Source organism: Pantherophis guttatus, chromosome 2, assembly GCF_059756535.1.
Source record: "Pantherophis guttatus breed Tessera chromosome 2, ASM5975653v1, whole genome shotgun sequence".
Lineage (NCBI taxonomy): Eukaryota > Metazoa > Chordata > Lepidosauria > Squamata > Colubridae > Pantherophis > Pantherophis guttatus.
In genome coordinates, this window is record NC_142064.1 from 278,299,740 (window position 1) to 278,312,532 (window position 12,793).

Sequence of the window (12,793 nt, forward strand, 5' to 3'; positions counted from 1 at the left end):
GTGTTAATAACAGGGTGCTTTAAACCACTGTACTACCATATACTACTATATTATTCCACATTATTCCATATTATTCCATATTAGTGTTGTCTAGTATTGTAAGAGGTGGAAGTATGGGAAGGTTTCTCCTAAGATCCACCACCAATTCTAGGGTTTTGAGTGTGTTCAGTTCCAGATTGTTCCAGTCCCACCACCAGGCTAGTTGTTCAACCTCCCGTCTGTATGCGGATTCATCGTTGTCTCGAATGAGACCGATCACTCTTGTATCATCTGCAATCTTCAGTAGGTTACCAGCTGGATCGTTTTGAGATGCAGTCATTGGCATAGAGAAAGAAGGGAAGTGGAGAGAGCCGACATCCTTGGAGGGGGCCCTGGGCTAATTTTACAGGTATCTGATGTGGTTCTGCTTAGCTTCACCTGCTGCTTCCTGTCTGTTAGGAAGCTTATGATCCACTTACAAGTATGTTCAGGTACCTGTAGCTGGTTTAGCTTAGTTAGAAGAGGGTCTGGAATATCTACCATTGTACATAAATGGCGAGGAGGTGGAGAGGGTGGGTTGTTTTAAATTTCTGGCCATTTATATCTCAGAGGACCTCTCATGGACTATGGATGCTAACATTGCTGAGCACATTGTAAGCCGCCCTGAGCACATTGTAAGCCGCCCTGAGCACATTGTAAGCCGCCCTGAGCACATTGTAAGCCGCCCTGAGTCTTCGGAGAAGGGCGGCATATAAATCAAATTAAAAAAAAAAAAACATGCTTGTGAAGAAGGCACAGAAGAGGCTGCACTTCCTGAGAATGGAGGCTCTCTCCAGGGTCCCTTCCAAGTCTTGTCATTCTGCGTTCAGGCACCAGGCGCCATCCGGTCCTTTGCATGCTGAACCTGGCTGAACCTGAACTTTAAGGGGGAGATGGGGGGTCTCTGCGTGTTGAGGGCGAGGTCAGCCTCTCGGAGCTTCCAGAGTGCCGGAGGATGTGCAGAGAGCAGCGCCGTTTCCTCTCCTCCGAGGAGGAAACTTCAGGGGAAATGGGGCGGGGGGAGGGGGAGCGGCGCTGCTATTGGCGGACCTCGGAGGCGGGGGCAAAGGGTCCCCCCTCCTCCCTGAAGGGCCAAGGGAGCAGGAGCTCTTCGTCCCGGGCGGGCGAGGCAGAGAAGTTGAGCGGAGTTTGGGGCGGGGGGGAGGAAGCCACGGTCGCTGTCCCTGTCGGGGATGCTGGTCTCTTGGGTCGTAGGGGCGAAGGGGCGCCTGGCCAGGGGGCGATGCTGCTGCGACGGGCGCCCCTCTTGCTCCTCTGGGGACTGCTGGGCTCCTTGGTGCCGGGGGGCCGCTGCGGTGAGTTTTTGGAAGGACGGGCGACGGGGCGGAAAGGCAGGCGGGGGTGGGGGGGTCTCTCTCCCCCCTTCAGCCCCTGTGAGGCTTCACTTTCACTTTCACTTTCACTTTCCCTTCCCCTCCGCATTGGGAAGCAGCGCTGCCCCTCTCCGCCTCTCCCCCTCCGGCCTTCCTGAGCGCGGAGGAAGGAAGGGGAGGCTGGGCAGCAGCGAGGCAGCCTCGGCACGTCCCTCTCCTGGCCATCGTCTTCCAAGCCTGACACAGCTGGAGAGGCGGCCGTAGGGATGGATCCCCTCCCCTCCTCCTCTGGAGTCGCTGGGCCGGGCCGCTGTGTAGAGGGACTCCAAATCCCAACATCCCCAGCCTTGAGACTAGCCAACCCGTACAGCCCGAACCCCGACGCCTCTACCGGATGAGATGGGGAACATGTGGACGCCGCCTTTTTTTTTTTTATTTATATGCCGCCCTTCTCCGGAGACTCAGTGCGGCTTACAATACGTTAAGCAATAGCCTTCATACTTTTGTATATTTATACAAAGTCAGTTTATTGCTCCCACAATCCGGGTCCTCATTTTACCTACCTCGAAAGGATGGAAGGCTGAGTCAACCTTGAGCCTTGGCGAGATTCGAACCTGCAGTAATTGCAGGCAGCTGTTCTTAATAACAGGGTGCTTTAGACCACTGTACTACCAAGGCTCAGCCTTGAAGGGCTGAGGAGGTGGCGGCTCTACCCCCGGGCCCCACTTGGCCAATACCATCAGGTCGCGTTCACACGACACGTGAAAACCTGGGCGTGGAGGAGTCTCCTCCCTTCCGCTGTTAATCCGTATCTGTATCTAACTCGGGATGAGTTTGTCTTTCTGTGTGTGGTGGAGCTTCCCAGCCCTGGAAGCCTCCATACTCCGTACTCTGCTGTGAAGCTACAGGCAGCTTCTGTCCTGCTGGTCCTCCGGGCAGTGGGCACTGAGGGGCAAAGGACATGGGTTTTGTTATTGGTTAACTAACATGGTTACCTTGTATCTTCATTTGCTTTATTTCCTCTCTTTTAAAATGATGGCCCCGTTTATGAGCTTTCACCATTCCTAAACTGGTAAAGAAGCTGGAGACTAACTCCAGAGAAGAAAAGTTTGTTAGAACAACTTGGGGTCTGGTTTATCTCTTTCCTGAACTCTAAACCACCTTTTCCCTTACAATGACGCCCCTTCTGACCTCAGACCTCATTTGAAGGAACATGGAACATGTGTGATATTGTGTGATGCGCAAATATGTAACATGTTTGGCTATGTGTAATTGATATCCTATGCAAAGGGGAGGTTGCTTTTATTCTGTCCAATCAGCTTTCCTCTTTGTTGTGTCAACTATAAAAGGGGGGGCAACGGGGGGCTCAGGTCCTCTCTCCCTTTTGCATAGAGAGACCCCACTTTATCAGGGTCCCCTAATAAGCTTCCTTTAAGGGATCTTGTCAGTACTTTTATAGTACTTGCTTGCTACGGCTGCCATTGAAATGGGGGGGAGGGGGAGCTGTCTGGAGAGTTGGGAGGGGAAGTGAGCCATCAGAAGCTGCACCCCACAAGATCCCTTGGGCGGATGTGGATTGGATAATCCCGACTGGGCCTTTGGGGGGGAGGGTTTTAAGGATGCTTTCTATATGTGATTTTCGCCCCTGTTGCCTCAGACCTTGATTTTCTTTGGTTGCATTCAGTTCAAACTCAGAAAAAGTACCTCTCTCTATGAAAATGGAGTCGGGGGTTTTGAGTACTGAAAGGAGGCAAACCTGACAGATCTTCCGACTCAATTGCTTATTGGGAAGGTAAACTGAGGCAGAACCTTTGATTTGGCTTTCAGTGTGTAGGGTCAGGTGGGGGTCAGCCCCACAAGCAGCTGTGTGAACCCAGAGGTCCCCCTCACCAGGGAGGAGCCGGAGCTGCAGACCCCCCCTCAATCCTGTCCTTCACTCTCTTCCTCTTCCAGGCTCCCCCAGGCACTCCCTGTGCTATTCCTACCTGAAGGTGTCAGAATCCAGCTGGGGGCTGCCCCAGTTCCTCTCTGTGATCCACCTGGACGATCAACCGATCGCTCGATATGACAACCACACCAACGCGATGGAGCTTCTGGTGCCCTGGATGGGAGCAGAGGAGAAGAAGAACCTGGTGGACCTTGAAAGGGTGTTCAGGACTGACCTGCACTGGCTATCCAATCTCGGCCACCAGACTGCAGGTAAGCAGAGGCAGATTTGCCTTCAAGCCCCAAATTCTCCCTCTAATCTCCCTTTGTGCCTCTTGACACCGTAATCATCAGAAGAGGGAAGCAGGCAAAATCCCAAAGGTGCTTTTTCCAAAGGTCCCAAAGTTTCAGAAAAAGCAGCTTTGGGGCAACCCTGACTTGGATGACTTGAGAACCTCCAAAGCAGGCAAAGAATAGAAAGTGGGTGCCTGGAGCCTTGGATGGGTGACGTGATTTGGAAAGGAAAATCTCATTTGACCACCAATGGCTGCAAAGGGCTTAACGGTGAGAGATCCTTTCCTGTAAAGGAAATAAAGCACCTTTCCCCCCCCTCCAAGATCTCTCTCATGGTCTTCATGATCTGGTCCCATCTCAAGAGATTAAGTTCAGTCCTTGATCACAAAAGAGATCTCCCCCTCCGCCCCCGTAAGAAAGAGGGGAGGAAAGATCCATTTTCACCCCTTTCATTGCATCGATGATCCTGTCTAAGCATCTCATCCTCTGCCGTCCCCTTCTCCTTTCTCCTTCCGCCTTTCCCAACATCCGGGTCTTCTCCAAGGAGTTCCCTCTTCTCATCTGGTGGCCAAAGTATTTCAGCTTCAGGCTCAGCTGGTGGGATGGAAGGAAACATTTGAGTCAAGGGTGGGGTCTCCAGGGGAGAGGAACTCTGGACTATTCCTACCCCATCTTTCAGGGCTTCACACCTGGCAGGCGAGTTTGGGCTGTGAACTCAGGGAAGACGGGAGCAAAGGAGGGTTTTTGAACTACGGCCATGATGGGATGGACTTCATCAGCTTTGACAAGGAGACCCTGAGATGGATGACAGCTCAGCCCCAGGCACAGAAGGTCAAGGAGAAGTGGGACAATGAATCATGGAGGTCCAAGAGGAATAAGGTCTACATTGAGAAGATGTGCATTGAGAAGATGCAGAAATACCTTCCCAACCAGACGGAGTCTCTGAAGAAGACAGGTGAGTGAACAAATGGGCCCTGGTTGTACAATTTGTTTTCTGGGCTCCCTCTTCCCCCCCCCCCATATTTTTCTGCCATACACAGAGAAGTCAGGCTTCACACGCCTGACAGGAAGAGATTTACCAAATCAAACTATGGAAGGACAGCAGGGGAAATCACCTTCAATGCCCCTAAAATATGTTTTTCAAAGAGAAAAAACAAACTAATTAAGCAAGAGATGGAGGCTGAGAACCATTTGCATGAGGAAATCTGGCAAAACAGAAGAAAGTCTTAATTCTCACATCCTGTGTTTGGGGCTGAATCAAAAGATGAATTTCTTAATTTCCACCTGGAACATCTGGAAGAATTTGAACAAATTCAATGTGGGATATGAAAACTAAATCAGCCCCAAGCAGGACTATTATTATTATTATTATTATTATTATTATTATTATTATTATTATTTAATCTTCAGTGAGATTCACAGCCTTTGAGGCTGGTTAATAGCTCAGCAGCTCGAGTCCTAACCAAGGGCCTAGGAACTGTTAAGGTATCGTCGGAGGATATAAGCTGTTCCGAGTAAGGTGGTTTTTTGTAGAGTCAAAATGTTCAAGTCCGGCAAATTTAGAATAGCGGGGTAGCCCTTTGGGTATTGCTCCAAGGGCTCCAATTACAATCGGGACAACACACGATTTCTTTTTCCACAGTCGCTCAACTTCAATTTGCAAATCCCGGTACTTTGTGATTTTTTCTTGCTGCTTATCTTCAATCCGTGCATCACCAGGTATTGCAATGTCAATGAACCATACTTTTTTCTTTTCAACTATTGTTATGTCAGGTGTGTTGTGGACCAAGTGCCTGTCCGTCTGAATCCTAAAGTCCCACAAGATCTTGAGTTTCTCATTCTCTAAAACTTTCTCAACCTGATGTTCCCAGTGGTTTTTGCTGTACTCAAATCCAAACTTCTGGCACAATTTCCAGTGAATGATCTTAGCAACACGGTCATGGCGTTGTAGGTAGTCAGTTTGTGAAATTTTGCTGCACCCATTGATCAGGTGATCGACTGTCTCCTTTTTCTCATTGCAGAGGCGGCATTTGCTGTTGGTGGTAACATGTTGAATTTTTGCCTTCATGCAGTTTGTGGCTAGGGATTATTATTATTATTATTATTATTATTATTATTATTATTATTATTATTTTAATTTATATGCCGCCCTTCTCCGGAGACTCAGGGATGCTTACAATGCATTAGGCTTTTGGCCCTCCCCCTAAGCAGTCTTCTTTTTTATACAAAGTCAGCTTATTGCCCCCACAATCTGGGTCCTCATTTTACCTACCTTGAAAGGATGGAAGGCTGAGTCAACCTTGAGCCTGGTGAGATTTGAACTTGCAGTAATTGCAGGCAGCTGGTGTCACTTTAGCACCACTTAAGCTGCTGTTTAAGCTGCTGTGCCACCAAGGCTCTTTTCACATTTTGGTATGTGTCCCTTTCAAAAATAAAGCTAAAGAGTTCAATGCCTCCATCTTTGAGGGTCCCAGAGATTCAGGAAAGGAGAGGGAGCAGTGGGAGAGGATGGCCAAATGAGGACTTCCCTACTATTAAATCGTCTGGACACAAAAAGCAGAACATCCTGAGAATTGTGTTGTTGCTGTTTCTACAGAGCCCCCAGTGGGGAAATTGACTCACAAGATGGTTAATGACAGCCTGGAGATCCTCATCTGCCAGGCCTTTGGCTTCTACCCCAAGGAGATCCAGGCCACCTGGACGAGGGACGGAGAGGCCTACACGTACAAGACCGTCTATAGGAATGTGGTCCCCAACTTGGATGGGACCTATTATGTCTGGATCAGCATTGAGATCGACCCCAAGGAGAGGCACCATTTTCAGTGTCACCTGGAGCACGAGGGCTTGCAGGAGCCTCTGGACTTGGAACTGAAGGGTGAGAGGCTGCACGGAGGGAAAGGCTGGGCTCTTTGGCAGGCTGGAGGGTTGTGGGAGAGAAATATGACTCTAGATGTGTCCAGATGTGAACATACCTGAGCTTTAATCCACTGGTTTTTCCAGTGTTTGAGGTTGGTGAAGCTGCAGGGACCAGACCATAGAACTGGCTTCAGGTGATGGAAGCTACAGAATCCCATCACAATACTTGGCTGATCCTGATGAAATGCCCTTAGATCCTCTCTGAGGCCTTCCCTGTTTCTTGCCCCCAGCAGAAAAGCAGCAGTTACGCTGAGCACCAGAAAGAGATTTCCTTTTGTTTACAGTTCCTAAAGCAGAAGAATCAGGAGGAGTCCGGTAGCCCCTTTTCTGAATGCCAGATTTTGTCTAAAATTGATGAACTGCAGCTGCCTTCAGGAAAGGCAGAGAGTGGCTGGACTGATGCCTCAGGAGTCAGAAAAGAGGCTCCCAAGTCTGAGTTATTTCCCATCAGACAAACAGGGTTTCTTGCTTTAAAGGTCAAAGGTCACTGTGTGTTGCTCCTCTAAGAAAGAACTACTCATTATTTTATTGATTGATTTATTGAATTTATATTGCCACCTATTCCCCCATGGCGACTCAAGGCGGTTTACAGAATATAACACCACATTTAAAACAACAAAAACTAACAAAAAGAATCAAATAAATTAATAAAGTACAATATAACAAAATCACCCCCCACCTCCCACCCCCCACCCCCCGCCCTGACGACAGCAGATCACACGAGCCATTTAATGGGCTCCATCCTACTCTGGGTTCCCCAGGCCCACTGGCAGAACCAGGTCTTCAGCGCCTTCCGGAAGAGTATTAGAGCGGGGGCCATTTTAATCTCTGGGGAAGACGTTCCAGAGGAAGGGAGCCATCACAGAGAAGGCCCTTCTTCTGGATCCCACCAGGTGTATCTCTCTAGGTGGATGGGACTCACAGCATTCCCTGCCTCCCTGCTCTGATGGGTCAGGTAGATGTGACTGGGAAGAGACGGTCCCTCAGATCACCTGATCCAAGCCATGAAGGGCTTTAAAGGTGACAACCAGCACCTTGAATTGCACCTGGAAGCAAATCAGCAACCATCATATTATGACATGATATGTGAATTCCTGAGGCTCAGCATAAAAACCAAGCAAAAAAATCCCTCTCTCAAAGAGTTCTGTATATGCTCATAAGTGTCCTTAACGGTTTTTACACTGGACTTCCAAGGTTGTAAATTCAAATTTTTTATTGATGATTGTCACTACGATACAAAAAAGATTCAAATTTAATTGTTATGCCGATATCCCAGGCAAAATAAAATATTCCTTTTATTTTTGTTGTTGTTTTTAGCAAGCATCAGTTCACAAGTGGCATGATTGCTATTCAATGAGAATCCTGAATTTTGTGCAAGAGAAATTTAAATTTAAAGTTCCCTCCTCAAACCTCCCCTCCCCCAAGCAATACCAATCTATAATGTCTTGGTAAGATCACACTTGGAATTCTTCATCCAGTTTTCGTCGCCACAATATAGAAAAGATTTTGAGACTCTGGAAAGAGTGCAGAGAAGAACAAGAAAGAGGATTAGGAGCCTGGAGGCTAAAATATATGAAGAGCAGTTGCAGGAATTGGGCATTTCTAGTTTAATGAAAATAAAAACTAGGGGAGACATAATAGGTTCCAATATCTCAGGGGCTGCCCCAAAGAAGAGGGAGTCAAGCTATTCTCCAAAGCACCTGAGGGCAGGACAAGAAGCAATGGGTGGAAACTAATCAAGGAGAGAAGCAACTTAGAACTGAGGAGAAATTTCCTGACGGGGAGAACAATTAATCAGTGGAAGAACTTTCCTTCAGAAGTTGTGGCTGCTCCATCACCAGAAACGTTTCAGAAGAGACTGGAGAGCCACTTGTCTGGAAGGGTAGAGGGCCTCTGGAATGAGCAGGGGGTTGGACTGGAAGACCTCCAAGGTCCCTTCCAATTCTGTTATTCCGTTATTCTATTTCTGCCATTTATGGGACCATCCAGAAGTCAGATATCACCATATTCCATTTTTCATGCTGAAGTTCTAGAAGTAAAAAATACAATTTTATGCTATTTCTGGACTGGCCAAAGAAATGAAAGTTTGTACTTAAAAAAAAAAATGATCAGTGATATGAACTATTTTACTTTAAATAATAATATGCAAACACTCAAACTGAAGAAAAAAGCATACAGATGTGCCCAATTCAACTCAGAGTCATGACTTATTGGGGCAGCCTATAAAAATTTTTTTGTTTACATTGTGTTGGTGAAGTTTGGTTTTGCAAGCTGCTAAGAGTCAACGGCTGTTTTTGAGTGGAAAAGCCAAAAATGAATTCAGTTGCCTTCATGCTGGGCTGGGGTGAGAAGGAGGCAGCGTCATGAGGACACGTCCTCTAACAACGGTTAGCAAGGCGCCTTCCTGTTACCTTGAGAAGGACACAAAAATGAGCCCATGGAGTTTTTAATTTGGGGTATTTCCAGCTTTCACTTCTTTAGGTCTCTTCCCTGATTGGGAGGATTGTTTGGGGTTCTCTGTCAATGATCTGCGCTTTCTCCCAATTCAGAACCAAAATCCAACCTGGGGCTCATCATCGGCTACGTTTTGGCTGCTCTTGTCCTGGTGGGTGTGAATGCTGGGATCCTGGTATTCTTCAGTAAGTATCATTTTTGGGGAGGAGGGGTGATGGAAAGAAGAGAGGGAGATTGCCCCCAAATCCCTCCCTTTGGGGAGCTTCTTCTGGGCTTCCTTCTGTCCTGTTTTCCCAGCCCTCTTGGGGAACATCTCAGCCTCTTGCTGGGACTCCAGTCTTGATTCAGCTGAGTCTGAGATTCAGGCAGTCCTGTCTTCTTCTGAGCTGGGAAGAGGCATCCCAGTTCTGTCCCTTTCAAAGGCCTTGATCAAAGAGCAGCAGAGAAGGATTTCCATGAAAATCTTCCTCCCCTCCCAGTTGCTGCTGCTGCTGCTTCCCGCAATTCCCCTCCATCCATCTCAGAGGCAGCAGGTCTCTCTTGGGGCAAATCAGGAGATACATTTGTATTTTGAAGGTCTTTCTGTCTTTGTTCATGGGACAAAGTGACTGTGAAGTATCTCCTGGAGTTCTTCCCCCTACAGAGGGAGAGTTTGGATGATCTCTGGTGAATTCTTTTGAGCTCTCACTGATTTTTATCCTTTCAGAGAGACGTCGAGATTACAGAGCAGCACCAAGTGAGTGATTTGTCCTCCTTACATGTAATCTCCAACCTAGAGCAGGGACCACAGAGGCACCATTAGTTGGGGGTGGGGTATATGTATGTTTGTGTGTGCTATCTTCCTCTTTATCCTAAGAACCAGGCTGGGGAAGATGGGGCCCCTTTTCATTACAGCCAGGCTGTTCTTGGAAGCGGAGTCCTCAAGGAGAAACATCTGGGAGAAGGAACCTTCAAGAAGATGAGAAGGTCCCTCTGAGTGAAAAAAAAAATGCTCTGTTTTCCAAGTAGGCAGAAAGGAAAGGCTTGAGAGTCAAATGGAGTCAGAAGCTCCATACAATCAGGGATCCAAAGGGGACATTTTGAGGGAAAAGGAGCTTTGGGGGATGCCAGTTGGATCTCCTCTTGGTCTCCCATCACAAGGCTCACTAAGTACGAACTGGTTACGAAAATAAACTTTGGATCCATCTGTATCTTTTTAGATCAGCTCTGCCTTCTGGTTTTGTGTGAATTCTTTCTGATGCCTTTTAGTCAGAGCAGTTTGATCCAAACTCTCTTCATGTTATTTGTGGGTCTTTGATGGTGTGGGAGAGAGAAAGGGAGGGAGGGAGCTGGAGTCAGAAAGAGCTGAGCTTCTCCACCTATAAGCCGAGAGAGGGACCTCCTCACCCTCTTTTTCTTTCTTTCTTTTCCAGCAAATGACAGAGGATCCAACACTTCAGACCAGGGTAAGTCGGAGGGAGCTTCTTCTGCTGCATGAGCCATTCTGTTCCTTTGCAAGACTTTGGGTGGATGAGGGGATGAAAAGAGGAGAGGCCCCCACTCTTTAAAATATTCAGAGTCTTCTTTTTCTTTGATTTTTAAAGTTAACCGATCGGTTTCTGCACGTTCCAATATTTTTTTGCTTTGGGACATGTCCACCACATATGATAGTATGAACCTGGTATTTGGTTACATTTCCAACATTTAACAGATTTATCTTTGTACGTATTCGTTATTCTTGCAGGTGAAATATCTATGTATCTCACCCTTCTCATCCCATAAAATGGCATGCCATCCCAATTGCAGATCGTGACCCTCCAGTGTTAGTAATCTTGTATTCCTCAAATTAATCCACTCTTTCACCCACATAAGTGCCGATGCTTGGTAGTATAGCTCCCAAAACGGAAGACCAAAAGCTCCTCTACTTTTAACATCTCGTAGCATTTTTAATTTTATTCTCGCTTTTTTAGCTTGCCATACAAATTTTAATATAATCTTATTTAATTCTTCAAAATATTTTCCCCCAGATTTATGTCCAACAGGTGACACAGAATCCAACAGTTCAAACCAGGGTAAGTTGGAAGAAGCTGTTGCTGCTGCAAAAACCATTCTGTCCCTTTGCAAGACTTTGGGTGGATGAGGGGATGAAAAGTGGAGAGGCTCCCACTTTTTAAAATATCCAGAGTCTTCTTTTTATTTTATCCCAATATTTTTTTGCTTTGGGATATGTCCACCACATATGATAATATGAACCTGGTATTTGGTTACATTTCCAACTCTGAGTCGATCCTGCACTATGAAGTTTTATTATGTTCTGATAGCACTGGCACTGATGCTTGGTGGTGCTCCCCTCCTAAATTGGTTTTTATTTATTGTTTTAAATATTCTATATGGCATTTTATTGAATTTTACTGTGAGCTGCCTAGAGTCACCTAATGAGATATTTGGGGTGGAAGTTTAACTAATAAATTAATAAAAAGCTTTATGTCCTCTAAGAAGTTTGTGAAGCTGAAGAGGTTTAATGGTGAAGAGGGAGATTTGTCCTTCTCACAGGACAAGACACTGATTCATTCTGTGTCTTTTTCTCCAATCCAGGGAGCATCCAGACCGTTTAGCAGCCCCCTTGCAGGTGAGTGGACTGGGGGGGGCATATGGGGGGAGAGGGAGGGAGGGAGGGGAGGGCTTTGGGGTCCAAGGACCAAGTGAGGGTGAAGATACTTTGGAAATCCCTCTTCTCTCTCCAATTCATCTCAAACACTGGAAGGGAAGGAATTTGGGGGAGGGGTCTTCCTACCCCCAAACTCTGATCCTGTGGCACCTCTCAGGCTCTCACTGTCTTGATCCAACTAACCCTTGGTTATTTTTCCCTTCCTCTTTGCAGGGGACACGCTCAGCATAAAGATAGAGGAATGAGGAGGGATCAGACTTCTTCTGAATTAGGCCGGACTCTCAGGAAGAGCCCTTCAGGGATAGATTTTGGGTCTTTCATCATTGCTTTTATCATTGAATCAGTAACTTTTTTTTAATTATTTTTTATTATTATTTTATTGAAGATCTATGGAGAAAAGAATATGCTATGTGTTATTATTTATTTTGTCCCAAAGGTTTTGTAATGATGTGTCTTCTTTTCTATTTTCTTTAAAAAAAGAAAGCCAAATCTTTCTCCATTTTCTGTACAAATTCCTTTTCTTTTAATACTGTATTATTTCGGGTCCATCTAGATCTTCTCCTTTGTCCTTTCCATTTTATTGTCATTGGGTTATGATCTGCCCAGGTATTAGCTTTTATATCAATTTCTTCTATATTAGAAGTCAATTCCATTGTGATTCATATCATGTCTATTCTGGACTATGATGAATGTCTATTTGAATAAAAAGTATATTGTCTATTTTTTGCATTTCTTTCTCTCCATGCATCTTTTAAGTTTATTTCCTCTATGATGGACACAATTAAACATAAAATGGGATTAATAGAAAAAGAGGATCCCCAGCTAGCATGCAATCACCAAAAAGTGTGCGTTCGGGCGATCCAAACAAGGAGCATTTCACCCCTGGTTCATAGAGAATGGGGGGAGGAAAGGAATGAAAAATTGCTTGAATTTACTTTAAGTTTAAGAGAGAGTGATAAGTGTTTAATCTTGACCATACTTGCATATCTATTCTCTCTCCCCCTCTCTCTCTCTTTCTGTTTTTCTCTCCTATCTCTTTCTCTCTGTCTTTATTTATCTCTTCTATCATCTCTCTTTCTCTCTCTCTTTCTCTCCTATCTATCTCTTCTATCTGTCTCATCTCTCCCTCCCTCCCTCCCTCCCTTTTTCTCTTTCTCTCTCTTTTGACAAGCCTATTGGGACAACTATGACCTGGATGACTGAG

General features: G+C 46.1%; 1 protein-coding gene across 1 annotated transcript; it reads left to right on the forward strand.

Moving 5' to 3' along the window:
• The first annotated feature begins 1,085 nt into the window (after positions 1 to 1,085).
• Positions 1,086 to 12,307, forward strand: LOC148115974 (major histocompatibility complex class I-related protein 1-like). Its single transcript, XM_087884606.1, has 10 exons — positions 1,086 to 1,334; positions 3,306 to 3,551; positions 4,252 to 4,527; positions 6,169 to 6,447; positions 9,038 to 9,127; positions 9,649 to 9,678; positions 10,355 to 10,387; positions 10,949 to 10,993; positions 11,517 to 11,550; positions 11,803 to 12,307. The coding sequence occupies exons 1-9, from the start codon at positions 1,262 to 1,264 to the stop codon at positions 11,534 to 11,536; spliced, it is 1,092 nt and encodes a 363-aa protein (XP_087740732.1). The 5' UTR covers positions 1,086 to 1,261; the 3' UTR covers positions 11,537 to 11,550; positions 11,803 to 12,307.
• The last annotated feature ends 486 nt before the right edge of the window (positions 12,308 to 12,793 follow it).

Excerpts from the sequence above, each read along its gene's own strand:
- LOC148115974 (XM_087884606.1), top strand. The coding sequence starts at position 1,262 with ATGCTGCTGCGACGGGCGCCCCTCTTGCTCCTCTGGGGACTGCTGGGC. Across the intron at positions 3,552-4,251 it reads TCTCGGCCACCAGACTGCAG|GGCTTCACACCTGGCAGGCG; the intron begins GTAAGCAGAGGC and ends CCCATCTTTCAG. Across the intron at positions 4,528-6,168 it reads GGAGTCTCTGAAGAAGACAG|AGCCCCCAGTGGGGAAATTG; the intron begins GTGAGTGAACAA and ends CTGTTTCTACAG.